This window comes from Protomyctophum parallelum (genome assembly GCF_964188405.1).
Source record: "Protomyctophum parallelum genome assembly, chromosome: 21".
Classification (NCBI taxonomy): Eukaryota; Metazoa; Chordata; class Actinopteri; order Myctophiformes; family Myctophidae; genus Protomyctophum; species Protomyctophum parallelum.
Genome location: NC_139713.1, coordinates 10,381,632 through 10,395,098, shown reverse-complemented (window position 1 = coordinate 10,395,098; position 13,467 = coordinate 10,381,632). Strand labels below are relative to the sequence as shown.

Below are 13,467 nucleotides of genomic sequence, written 5' to 3'. Positions count from 1 at the left end.
TTCTGGCTCCAAAACTATGGAATGCACTTCCCATTGCAGTCAGAACTGCAGCCTCACTCCCAATCTTCCACCGTAGTCTGAAAACCCACCTCATCATGGCTCGTAGCACTTGCCCTAGCCCAGACGATCTTACAGGCGTATGCAAAGGCTCAACTTACAGTATGTAACTTAGATAACATTAATATAGACTTAGATAGCATTTTATGTAGACTTATAGCATTTTATGTGGACATGATAGCACTATATAGTATATATGTTTCATTATATAGATATTCCACTGTTAGGTTCTTAGCTTACATATGATTCATGATAACTACTTGTTTATGTATGTGATGTATTCCCATGCTTTTTTGTTCTTGCTTAATGTAAATCGCTCTAGATTAAGAGCGTCTGCTAAATGCCTAAATTGTCATTGTAAATTCAAACGGTTCTCATGTAGCTTGCCTGTGACATCACTCTATCAGTGAAGGACTTTTAAGACCGTTTTAATACCTCAAAAGGAACGAAAAGAAGAAGGAGAAAAAAAAGACCCTTACTGCATCAAAAGTAATTGTCAGATAATATAAGAGGCAGAAATGTTGAAAATAACAAAAAATATTCTGTACTGGAAGCCCAATCTAGAGTTGAGCCAACGTTGAGAACCTGCACGTTTAAAATATCGTTGCTGTCGGGGGAGAAACCGCACTCAAACTTTTTGTGTTTCTTGCTTCATAAATTAACGGCCTATAGTTGATCACTGCAGCGTCACTCGAACCGCAGCACCAAATCTGTGTTTTCCGAGCTTGTAGATTTAATTTGAATCCTGAAAAGCAGCCGTTCTGGACATAATGATGTTTCCAACCCAACAGGGATGATATTGTGATGTTTGACAGAATGCTGCTCACCTCTCACAGCCTCTCCCAGGCTGCAGGTTGAAGTAGCCCTCGTCGCAGTGACTGCAGTCCCTCCCCGTCACGTGACCCAGGCAGTGACACCGTCCGTCCGTGGGGTGACACTGGTCCAGCGGCCCCGAGGTCCCCGCTGGATAGCAGCTGCAAGCTGGACAATGCAACGCAACGCAGCACAGCACAGCACAGCACAGCACAGCACAGCACAGCACAGCACAGCACAACACAGCACAGCACAGCACAGCACAGCACAGCACAGCACAGCACAGCACAGCACAGCACAGCACAACACAGCACAGCACAGCACAGCACAGCACAGCACAGCACAACACAGCACAGCACAGCACAGCACAGCACAGCACAGCACAGCACAGCACAGCACAGCACAGCACAGCACAGCACAGCACAGCACAACAGCACAGCACAGCACAGCACAGCACAGCACAGCACAGCACAAACAACACAAACGCTCTGATCAGGAATAATAATTATTATAATATAATGCAATATGTTTGATAAGCAATCATAGCATTAAATTGCTAATACATACTGTAGGCCTAGTGGTTAAAAGTGAGCTTTGCCTGATATGTTTGTTTAAATAATTGTATACTTGTACTCCATTGCAATGATTTGACAGCTTCAGTTACAAGTTACGTTGCAGATTTAGATTAGTAATACAAAACTACAAACTGAGTGGATTAAACTTGTACTTTTACTCGAGCAAGCTTTTTAATTATACATTTATTATATTATTATACACTCTTTTAACTGAATATTTCTACATGGTGGTGTTGCTACTTTTATTTAAAAAAGTCCTACTTCCACCACTGCTAGCTCCATGGTATCTTTTATCTAAAAGAACTGGAAGCTTGAATAGGGGGATTCTTCTTGTAGCCTCATGCCACCCTAGTCGAATCCCTGATTCCCACTGTTATCAAAAAGCTCTTCTCTATCATGGTGTCTGCACCACAGCCGCTGTGAGATCTGGCTGTGTGCGAGCACAGCCTCCCTCCATCCATCGGAGGGGTGTCTGCGTGCCAGCCATATTCCTCCAGGCCGGAGTGCAACTCAGACACGCTACGCAGACAGCAGAGTGAGTGTCACTCAGGGAGACTGATGGCTCTACTGGATGTGTGTCATTGAATCTCAGCGGTGGTGGGGAAAGTATTATTATTATGTTTTATCAATACCCTATTGAAGAAATACTCTGTTAAGTAAAAGGCCTGCATTCAAAAAGTACAACAGTATTGGCATCTAAATGTACTGTGCAAAAGGTCCCATTTCACGCGGTTTAGAATATATTGGCTATTTTCAAATTATAAAATAGGTCTGAAGTGGTGTTGAAGAAAGTTTTCAAATATTTATAGTGTAGTAAAAGTACAATATTTTGCCTTACAGTATACCTTTATAACTTTGCTCTGTCCACTCACCTTTGCATTTCTGGCTGCTGCTCTGGTTGTGCGCGTCGCCATAGAAGCCGGGTTGGCAGCGCCCACAGTGGTCGCCCTCCGTGTGCCCCAGACACTTCAGGCAGCGGCCGGTCAGGTGGTCGCACACGCCCACCGCGTTGGGGTCCACGTTGCCGTTACAGTCGCACCTCACGCACGGTCGAGCCGACGGGCCGGACTGGCCCAGCGGGTCGCCATAGAAACCATCCTCGCACATCTGACAGCGACTCCCTGAGGGGGGGGGGGGGGGAAGCCAAGGTCAGAGGTCAGACTTGTATCAACTTTGAAACGCTTACAGTCAAAGTAGCAGTACAAGACATTCAGCTTGAGATTTCTTGACATTATTTTTGTGTTCACTACTTCACCCATTTTCAAGCCAGTTAAGAAACCTTCCTACCAGTGACATCATGATGGGGATTCAAGCTAATGTAAACGTCAACCTTTCTCTTCCTATAAAGTTAGCATGCTGTAATAAAAACTATTGTTCTTGCAACACAAGAAGTCAAGAACAAAGGTTTAAATCTCTTTTTGAAATGAATAAACCTGCCTACCAATGATGTTGCTCAACTGTCCACAGACCTGTCCACAGAAATGATGCCATCTTGTAGGACCAAGTATATGACAGGTTGACAAAAGCCTGGTGACGCAAGGTCATGTTAAAACTGGGTGTCGGGTGAAGTGGTCCTTTAAAACGATAGTTACGTATGTAACTACGGTTCTATGAGTCCTGAATGACCGCCAGAGGCGGTGCTTTAAGCACTGAATACGTCCCTTCGCGCATGCGCAGTCGAGTATTTTATACCAACAATGTCGGTTGACCCCGTGATGACCCGGAGTCGTCTATAACTTCCGGCAGTCGTCCGGGGCTCAGTCCCTACAGAATCTTCTCGCGAGAACACGAGGATTCTGAGTGACAAGAGTGCCTCTGGCGGTCATTCAGGACTCATAGAACCGTAGTTACATACGTAACTATCGTTCTATTTCGTCCCTGCTGACCGCCAGAGGCGGTGCTTTAAGCACTGAATGACTTATACCAGCCAAGTCACGAGGAATCCTGATTACAGACCTCAAAGGGTAGAACCGGAGGATTCGGGGAAGAGGGCCACGTCCACTGGGTGGGGAGTGGCAACATTCACCCTGTAGTACCTTGAGAAAGTGCCTGCCGAAGCCCATGAGGCGGCGGCACAAATGTCCTCCAAGGGCACCCCTCTCATGGCAGCCCATGATGTGGAAATGCTCCTTGTAGAGTGGCACCGTACCCCTGATGGTACGGGGAGGTTACTTGCCTCATAGGCGTGGCTGATTGTGTCTACAATCCAGTGGGACAGGCGCTGCTTGGAGGGAGCGCCGCCTTTGTTCACACCACTATGGCAAAAGAACAGCTGCTCTGCTCGCCTGATGCGTGCAGTAGCTTCAATGTAGGCTCTCAGGGCCCGGACTGGGCACAACAGCTCCAGTTTGTCTGTCAGCTCCCCAGGTGGGGGGTTGAATCGAGCCAGCCTGATAGGCCGGTTGAGGTGAGCCTGCGACAGCACCTTCGGGAGGAATGCTATGTTTGGCCACAGCGTGACCCCCGAGCCGTCTGCGTTCCACCTCAGACATGATTCGCTGACTGACAGAGCGTGCAGTTCACTGACACGCTTTGCCAATGTAATGGCCAGGAGAAGGGCTGTCTTGCATGACACCCACTTCAGCTCTGCCTGTGCCAAGGGTTCGAAGGTAGGCCCGCACAGGGCGTCCAGTACCCGGTTAAGGTCCCATGAGTATGAGAATGTGTGCTATAGAGCGGAGCGCACCACTTGCCGCTCCAGCACATTGCCGTGTTCGGCCCAGTAGACTGGCATAAACTTCATATGGGTCCCATCAGATTCAAGACATGTCGACACCCGTCTGTCTTGCGTCACGAGGAAGTATGTAGATCGGACTTCCCTTAGTGTGACTGAGGATATACAGCCTCTGTTGCGCCCTTGGGCAGGAGGACACATCACTCCTGGTCTGATAGTAGGGCTCTCGTCATGTTGCTGATAATGGCCATTTTGACCCGCCGGATATGGGGGGCTGGCGTCAGAAGGCACTGCACAGCCCGGAAAGTCACAGTCACAGTCAGGTCCCTGCGTGGGACGCCAGGGAACACGCTGGCCTCTAGTGTGGGCCGGCGGTGATACGCGAGCTCCGAGGGCAGTCAAGATGATTTCATCAATGTTGGAGCTCGGCCCTTTGGGAGGCGGGATGTGTCGTAGGCCTGCAAGCTGCAGCCTGGTCTTCCCCCCCTGGATGGTTCGCTCCGGCGATTCTCGCCCGGCTGAACCACCTAGTGCTCCTGGCTCCTCAGGGAGACTACGGAGAGTTGGCCTAGGCTCATCAGTCAAGCTTGACTGTGAAAACCCGACTTGGCGACGGGCTAGAGATACGATGGACATCAGCCGCCCACGCTCTGAGGACATGACGCCAATGCCTCCAGTGACACACCAAAGGTGACTGAGCCAGTATTAACGTTGCCACTATTAAGTGTGAACGGGAGGCCCCAGTGAGCAGGTTGTCTGTGCTCCTGCACTGGGGTCGAGGTCACCTAGCGTTCTGCCACCGGGCCTCGTTGGGGAACACAATGAGGGATGCAATGACAGGCTTGGTGGCTGGCATGTAACCCAGGCCAGCCCTTATCGCCTTGTGCGTTCAAATCTATTAAAGTGTCACGTCGCAACGGGTTGTCTCAGGACACTTTTCCCAATCAGGGCAGGGCTGCCAGGATTTCACCATCGGTATAGAGATGGGAGAGGGCCCTGATCGTTCGCCCGGCAGGCCTGTAGCTGTCTCAGGTACAGGCGTGGGGGACGGCGAAGACAGCAAGAAGAAGGCGCTTGGAGGAGCCGACTGCCTGCTTTAGTATGCGTTCCACGGCTATGCGCATGAGCTGAGAAGTGGGAGGCCGGCTCTGATGCCTGGGAGGCACCGCCTTCTGCATCTTCCTCATAGTCATGGAAGTGCGTAGCTTAAGCTGTCGGGGAGAGCACATCAACCTCGAGTCAGTTGTGGCATCGGAGAGGTAGGCGCTTCGGCACCCTCCGAGGTGCCTAGGTGTTATCTGAAGTGAGCATGGCCCTCATGCGGGCCAACTCTGCAGATAGCTGAGCCCTCTCGGATCTGCTGTAGTCAGCGGTCAGACCTTTTCCTCCTGGCACACGGGGCAGGACCAAGGTCGGCTCACGGCTGAAGGAGAGCTTCACACGAGGTACAAAAGTGGGAGCTCTCCATTGTGGTGGCACCGGTTACTCTGGACCGGCCGGTGCACACAAGTCCCAACTAGCCCAGGGCGCGGACGCTACTGGTTGCTAGGTGTTGGCCATATGCTTGAGGGAGCGCATACGCTGTCTGTACCAGCAGAGGCTTTCGAGGTACGAAAGTGGGTGCTCTCCGTTGTGGTGGCACCGGTTCCTTTGGACCGGCCGGTGCACACCAGTCCCAACTAGCCCAGGGCGCGGACGCTACTGGTTTGCTAGGTGTTGGCCATATGCTGCAGGGAGGGGGCGCGTACGCTGCCTGTGCCAGCAGAGGCTTTAACTTAGATCGGCATATAATGACTTAATCGAAAAACTGAATGCTGCTATACCTGCCGCAGCATGTGAATATGCATTTACGTTTATGCAAATGCTCATTGCAGCACTTTGAGATTCAACCAGATGTAAAGTGCATCATAGAAACAGCACACAAACGTTGCTGTTAGATAGACTGTGCGACCTGCATGGTCGCGGTGGGGGAGGGGAGCTTTACGCTACCTGTACCCCCGGCGGAGGCTTACTTATAATTTATGATAATAAAGTAGCCTTCAGTCAAGGTTTGGACGCTGCTATGTAGCAGCTGTAGTGTTTCCTATGTGACCGTTTATCACGGCACTATGACGCTTATCCAAACTCCAGTGCATTATTATTTATGTTTGCTAGTCCAGAGCGAAACAAAAGACACTTCCAATACACTAGTCACGTGCACTACTACGCATTCATGCTGGGAGGAGGGAGCGCTACCGCTGCCTACCCCAGCCAGGTTCGGTTAAATAAACCGACACAAGCTAGTTTTGGAGAAAAGGCTACAACCGATAGCTCCACCGATAGGAGCCACCTGCTGAAGGAAGGGAGCGCGTACGCTGCCTGTATCAGCTGCAGCTAATGAACATAACAAGCTATACACCAATAGCTGTTAATAAATGCTTGAGCTAACAAACGATTAGTAGTAAGTAACATCAAGCTGGCCGTATGCTGGAGGAGCGGAGCGCATACGCTGCCTGCCCTGTACCAGCTGGGCCAACAAACAGTAAGGCAAGCTATATACAGATAGCTTTTTATCTTCAATAGTATAATAAGCGCTTGGGCTACAACTACATGTAGCAGCGCCAGTTAGAGAGCTATGCTGGAGACCAGCTAGGCTACTAAAAAACAAGACAAGCTATAGCCTGTTCATAAACAGCTTTAACTTTAAGCTACTGGTAGCAGCTGTGAGCTACGCTGTCAGCAGCGCCAGATACTCTGTGCTGGGGACCAGCTGGGCTAATAGGACCTACAGGTACCCAGGGGCACTAATCCGACCTGTGGGAACAAACCAGGTTGCACCCACTGTATATGCAAAAAACTGTTAATGGAGCTTTGAGCTCCAGACATACTGGTAGCAGCTTCAGCTAGGCCCACTACTGGGGGCCAGCTGGGTTAACAACCAGACAGGCTATGTACACCAGTAGCTGTTAATACTATTTTGCTACAAACTATACTGGTAGCAACATCAATACCCTGGGAGGACGCAGGAAGCTGCTCCTGTACCGGGCTGATAATAACAACAATACAGCTATTCGCAAAAGCAGTTAAGCTTGAATGCTGCCAATATCGGTATATGGCTTTGGCCAGCAAGGCTCTTGCCATCACCAGCAGGGGCTAAACAAAGCTTAAAAAGTAGCGTGTTTAACAAACGAAGGTAATATGACAGTGTTCTTATCCTTCGGCAAGTCTTATAATAAGCGCTAGCGTTCACAGTCGAACGGACCTCGTATGCAGAGCAGGGAGGCGGCGCGAACGCAGCCTTTACCCACACACAGGAGGTTATGCCATGATAAGTATATGATATCATATGAACGTCTGTTTAGCGGGGATAGCGCCGCTTTAAACGATAACGTATCTTCTGTCCGGGGAGGGTTTTGTTAGCCTTCATTACCGGCGAGAGAGATTGGACGCTCCTGCGTCCACGTGACATGGGTTGTCACCGAGTGCCTCCCTCAGATGTTGGGGGCCAAGGCACCCAGGGCAGAGGTCATGCCCATCCTCTGGCCGCAGAGGAGCCTGGCAGGAGGTGCACAGGTGGTGGCGGGGTTCGTCCATTGGAAACCCGCAGATGTAGCCCAGAGCGCGGACGCTAGTGGTCGCTAGGGGTGGAGCCGTAAACTGGTAGGAAGGGAGCGCGGACGCTGCCTGTGCCAGTAGAGGCTACTGTAGCTGCTAAAGGCCGCTTAGCTGGAGGGAGGGGGCGCGCACGCCGCCTATGCCAGGTAAGGGGTGCTCTAGCAGAGACCAGTATATATGATATATATATAATGATATAGTTATATATATATAATTTCAGAAAAACCAACCTATAAAGTGGCAATGGCTCTGTGCCGAAATTAAAGTACACTATTTGAGAACAAGTGACTAAATCAGTCAAGCCAATTCATATAACCGGGGTTACTGACGTAACCTCGCGGTGGTGCTATATAGCTGGCCAGTGCCAGCAAAGACTCATTCAGAGAGGCAGAGTAATATAGCAGTAAATAAGTACACTTATAAGTAGTATAAGTATAAGTATAAGTAGTATAAGTATAAGTAGTAAGCAAATAATAATAGCGTCGACTCACGTGCTGGGAGCGGGTAGCGCTAACGCTTGCCGTCACTAGCACTGCGGCGCAGCCTTCGTGGGAAAACAAGACAGCGTAAGCTGTCAAAGAGAACGAGCTATCCGTTCACTTTGACGGGTGCTAAACGGGACGCTCAGGTCGCCGTTTGTAGCACGCGGCGGTGCTATATAGCTGGCCAGTGCCAGCAAAGACTCGCTCAGAGAGGCAGAGTAATATAGCAGTAGATAAGTACACTTATAAGTATAAGTAGTATAAGTATAAGTAGTATAGGTAAGTAGTAAACAAATAATACTAGCGTCGACTCACGTGCTGGGAGCGGGTAGTGCTAACGCTTGCCGTCACCAGCACTGCGGCGCAGCCTTCGTGGGAAAACAAGACAGCGTAAGCTGTCAAAGAGAACGAGCTATCCGTTCAACTTTGACGGGTGCTAAAACGGGACGCTCAGGTCGCCGTTTGTAGCACGCGACCGTGTGTGTTGCAGGGAAGCAGCGCGCACGCAGCCTATGCGAACAGGGGTTGTCTGCTTACCTTGTTCCCACGGGGAAAGAAGACGATGTGAAGCCCAGCTCCACTCGAAAACGATACAATAATAGTAGTATTAAGTCGCAGTCCCTGGAGGGCGAACGCACGCGTCACAGCTCCGACCAACAATGGTCGCGGGACTACCGGCGACTTAGTAGTAGCAAAGCAATAGTTCTGTTATCGTGCAGTTTAATTCTGCTGTAGAACTCTGTGCTATGTACAACTTGCGCAAAGCGAGAAGAAATTAGGGACTGAGCCCCGGACGACTGCCGGAAGTTATAGACGACTCCGGGTCATCACGGGGTCAACCGACATTGTTGGTATAAAATACTCGACTGCGCATGCGCGAAGGGACGTATTCAGTGCTTAAAGCACCGCCTCTGGCGGTCAGCAGGGACGAAATAGAACGCTATAGCTATATGTTCATACACTGTAGCCATGATGTCATTACTTCACAGAGAGCTCAGGTTCAGTGCAGTCTTTGATCTGCACGTGGTGAGGAGCAGAGTTGAGTAATGAATAATACACATTCCGGGGTTCGGGCTGGAAGTCCGCCTCTCAAGAGTATTATTTTTCAAACTAACCATTTGAACGAGCATTGTAAATACATATGTGACCAGATTTGACTGAGAGACTGCCATCTCGCAAACTCCAGCTTTTCACCAGAGGAGAAAGACTTTTTATATTTTTCAAAAATGAGTTAATAGCACAGGCAGACTCTAGAGCATGTCTGAAATAAGTGTCAGAGCTGAAATGTAAATATCAAAAATAAATGCCTAAACATGTAGCTAGGTGTAATGTTAGAGAAGTGAACCTTTCAAGCCTGTTCTCAACTTGCTGTTTTCTACAAGACATTACTCTATAAGACATATCTCCAAAACTGGTGGGTCAAACTGAACAACCAATATGTCAATTTGAAGCTATGATTCCCTGCTTTCATAATGAAAAAAACAAAAAATCTAAAAAATCCAATGGCAGTCCCTCAGTCAAATGTAGTCACATATGCTGTAATGGTCTTTGAGCGTTACCCGTACAGATACGAGCAAAACCAGGACATTTGAAGGAATTCATAACCCCCCCCCCCCCTCCGACAAGCACCCCAAAAAAGGACATATCCGCGTAAAAGAGGACTTATGGTGACCCTAGATATATAGCCTAATGTATATCAAAATATAACTTTCAGATCACCGACATCATGGTACAGACCATGATGTGAACTATAACTCACCCCTCTGTCCAGGAGGACAGTTTGTACAGACCATGATGTGAACTATAACTCACCCCTCTGTCCAGGAGGACAGTTTGTACAGACCATGATGTGAACTATAACTCACCCCTCTGTCCAGGAGGACAGTTGGTACAGACCATGATGTTTAACTAACTCACCCCTCTGTCCAGGAGGACAGTTTGTACAGACCATGATGTGAACTATAACTCACCCCTCTGTCCAGGAGGACAGTTGGTACAGACCATGATGTTTAACTAACTCACCCCTCTGTCCAGGAGGACAGTTGGTACAGACCATGATGTTTAACTAACTCACCCCTCTGTCCAGGAGGACAGTTGGTACAGACCATGATGTTTAACTAACTCACCCCTCTGTCCAGGAGGACAGTTGGTACAGACCATGATGTTTAACTAACTCACCCCTCTGTCCAGGAGGACAGTTGGTACAGACCACGTCCCCGGTCTCTGCGATCAGAGCACAGCTGCTGCCGTGCGGGCAAGGGCATGCCAGGCAGTCAGCGGGGGTGCCAATCAAAGCGTTGCCGTAGTAACCGTCCACGCAGCGGTCGCAGGTCGTCCCCGTGGTGAAGTGGGAACAGTCGCACACACCTGAATGAAGGAACGCATGCACACACACACACACACACACACACACACACACACACAGAAACATGCAGGCACATACAGTTTTAACACACATACACGTACCAAAAAAACAATTAAATCAGAAATCAATCAATCACGTACACACACTTAAATGAATAAACACACATTTTGTTTTCACACACACACACATTTTGTTTTCACACACACACACACACACACACACACACACACACACACACACACACACACACACACACACACACACACACACACACACACACACACACACACACACACACACACACACACACACACACACACACACACACACACACACACACACACACACACACACACACACACGGTATTCTCCTCCTCCTCACCACCAACCAGTAGAGGGCAGTATGTCTCTGGTGAAAATCATCCCAGCCAGCCATGAATGAACACACAACACTAACACCCTAACACAGTGGTTCTCAAACGTTTTCATGTCAAGGACCCCCAAATTGACAATTAGCCCGTGGACCCCCATTCGATAATATATGCCAGGGACCCCTCCATAAGAGACTGTTTTTATAGCTCTAGCAGTGATTTTATACCGTTTTCATTTCAAGGGCCCCCGGTTTGACCACTACGGACCCCCCATTTAATGGCATTTCTATCTCTGGGAACACAATGTATATTGTACATTTGGTTCCTAATTATCATTTAGCTGGGGACCCCCTGGAACCCTCTCAAGGACCCCTACTTTGGGAACCACTGCCCTAACAAACGCAATGAGAAAACATTTTCCTGCTGCTCTCGCCTGAGAAAAGCAGAACTAAATTCACACTGACTGTAATTGCTTTGCGAGAAAAAAAGAAAAAAAAAAGAGAAGAAAATAAGGGCCAGATCTGCACCAAAAAGACCTTCGAGAAGCAAACTTTTTCCACCCCATGTGCAGAGAGATTATCATTTCTATGACTGTCGGTCTTAAAAAAACAAACTGGTAAGTTTCCACAGCCTGGAAAAAAAAACCCAAAAAAGTATTATCATTTGCTGAAAACGATTGGCTGAGAGAGCGGCAGAAGGCGGAGCCAGAGAGAGGCAGATGTAGAGGACTATCTATTCACATGAGCAGTATGACCCCGTCGGGTCCAAGGCAGAACGCAGGTAAAGTGTCGCTTCCCTGTGTGAAAAGCCCACCCATTTTGACCTGAGATTGAGCTTGTAGATCTGCTATTTTTCAATAGCTAAAGCATAACATAATGCTAACACCAAAAGGGGTTCCCGCGCAAAATGGGTTATGGCAGTGTTCATTATTTATTAAAATGTATATATTTTTTGCTTTTTTTAACCCCTATTCTCCCCAATGTCGTCAATTGTTTCCTCCCTACACACACACAGTTGTGTTGTCACTGCGGTCATATCCTACTGACTCATCTGCCAGTGAGGAGCCCCCACCGGGAGGACGTACTGTCCTACTCCTCCCGCCCAACACTCCCTGCTGACAGGTGCAGCACCAGTATATAGGAAATTAGGAATAATTAGCTGTCCTTTGGAGACTATACGTTGAGTACAGGTGGTTGAATGGCTATAATTAAATAGCTGTATACACGGTAAATTGAATTGTGCGCCCTCCCTCCATCCCTCCCTGCCTCCACCCCATACTCACGTCTTACCGCCCAAAGTACCTATTACTGTTTTTGAATAACAGAATGTGAAGCGGAGCCTATTTGCACTTGGTTCTGCTCAGGCTTCCCTCGAGGATGGGTTGAATTGCTGCAACGTTTTTTTCTCGACGGTATAGACGACTGAATTCCCCTCACACACACACAACTCTGTTATTGTTCCATGCATAATTGCAGCAGTGCATCATTGCTTATGGATACTAATGGCCACGCCGGTATCATCAAACGGTACATAATAGTCTCACACACATCCCCCCCCAAAAAAGAAAAACCATTCAACACTCACCCCCCCCACCCCCCCCCCCCCCCACACACACACACACACACAGGCAAAGATAATATAACAAAAAAGGAAGCCAAACTAGCAGCTCCCTTTTTTTTTTTTAAGATATTTTTTTTGCGGCTTACGCCTTTTATTGATTTTTTAAGGGATAGATAGTAGGCTGACAGGAAACGGGAGAGAGATGGGGGGATGACATGCGGTAAAGGCCGTGTCGGGTCCGGGAGTCGAACCCGCGGCACACCGCAACTGGATCACCAGTCCGGTGCCCAGACCGTTACGCCACGGCCTGGGCCACTAGCAGCTCCCTTAACTGCAATTTCTCTGCACATCCAACAGTAGCGACGTTTCCAGCTGATGCTCTTCAACTAAATTACACCCATTAAAAGGGAAAGCATCCATGTGTCATTTGACTCATTTTTTGCTATATATTTTGACCACCATATAACATATTTTTTTAGGCTATACTTTTACCTTGGCTATTTGAAAAGAGCAGACAATACAAGCACATCATAGCGCATCACTTTGCAGCTCATGCCGCAATATAAGCTTGTAGATCTGCTGCAGTATGTTTTTTTAAATAATGAAAAAAAGCTAATATTTTATATATTTTTTAAAGTCCCATTTTTTACTGAAATCATTGGTACTTATTGTGAGGTCCATGGTGCGCAATATTTTGAGATGGGGGTCAAATACATACGTATACTTTTGGAGGTCCTTGGCATAACTGATATCACCACTGATATAGTAACATACGTTTTATTTCTTAATTCAAAAAACTTTTTGGATTTTCGGCTTCAGGTCTTAATGGGTTAATAAATGGATCCTCAGGGTTCGTCAGGTTTGACGGAGACAGTTTAAACACTAGTGTGTTGCTATGGAGACGTGACAAAACGACCGTCAACTCTTCTTAACACCTCGACAGTACAGTAGTTAAGTTAAATGTACTTTAAATGTA

At 48.1% G+C, this 13,467-nt stretch overlaps 1 protein-coding gene across 3 annotated transcripts in view; it reads right to left on the bottom strand.

Annotated features, from left to right (window-relative positions):
* Window positions 1-13,467, bottom strand: part of lamc3 (laminin, gamma 3) — a 163,315-nt gene that overhangs the window by 25,326 nt on the left and 124,522 nt on the right. For all 3 annotated transcript variants that reach the window (XM_083793995.1, XM_083793996.1, XM_083793997.1), the window contains exons 13-15: window positions 10,374-10,562; window positions 2,318-2,566; window positions 885-1,038 (exon numbers count right to left, since the gene is read on the bottom strand). In XM_083793995.1, the coding sequence (XP_083650121.1) occupies window positions 885-1,038; window positions 2,318-2,566; window positions 10,374-10,562 (592 nt within the window). The remainder of the gene's footprint in view (window positions 1-884; window positions 1,039-2,317; window positions 2,567-10,373; window positions 10,563-13,467) is intronic.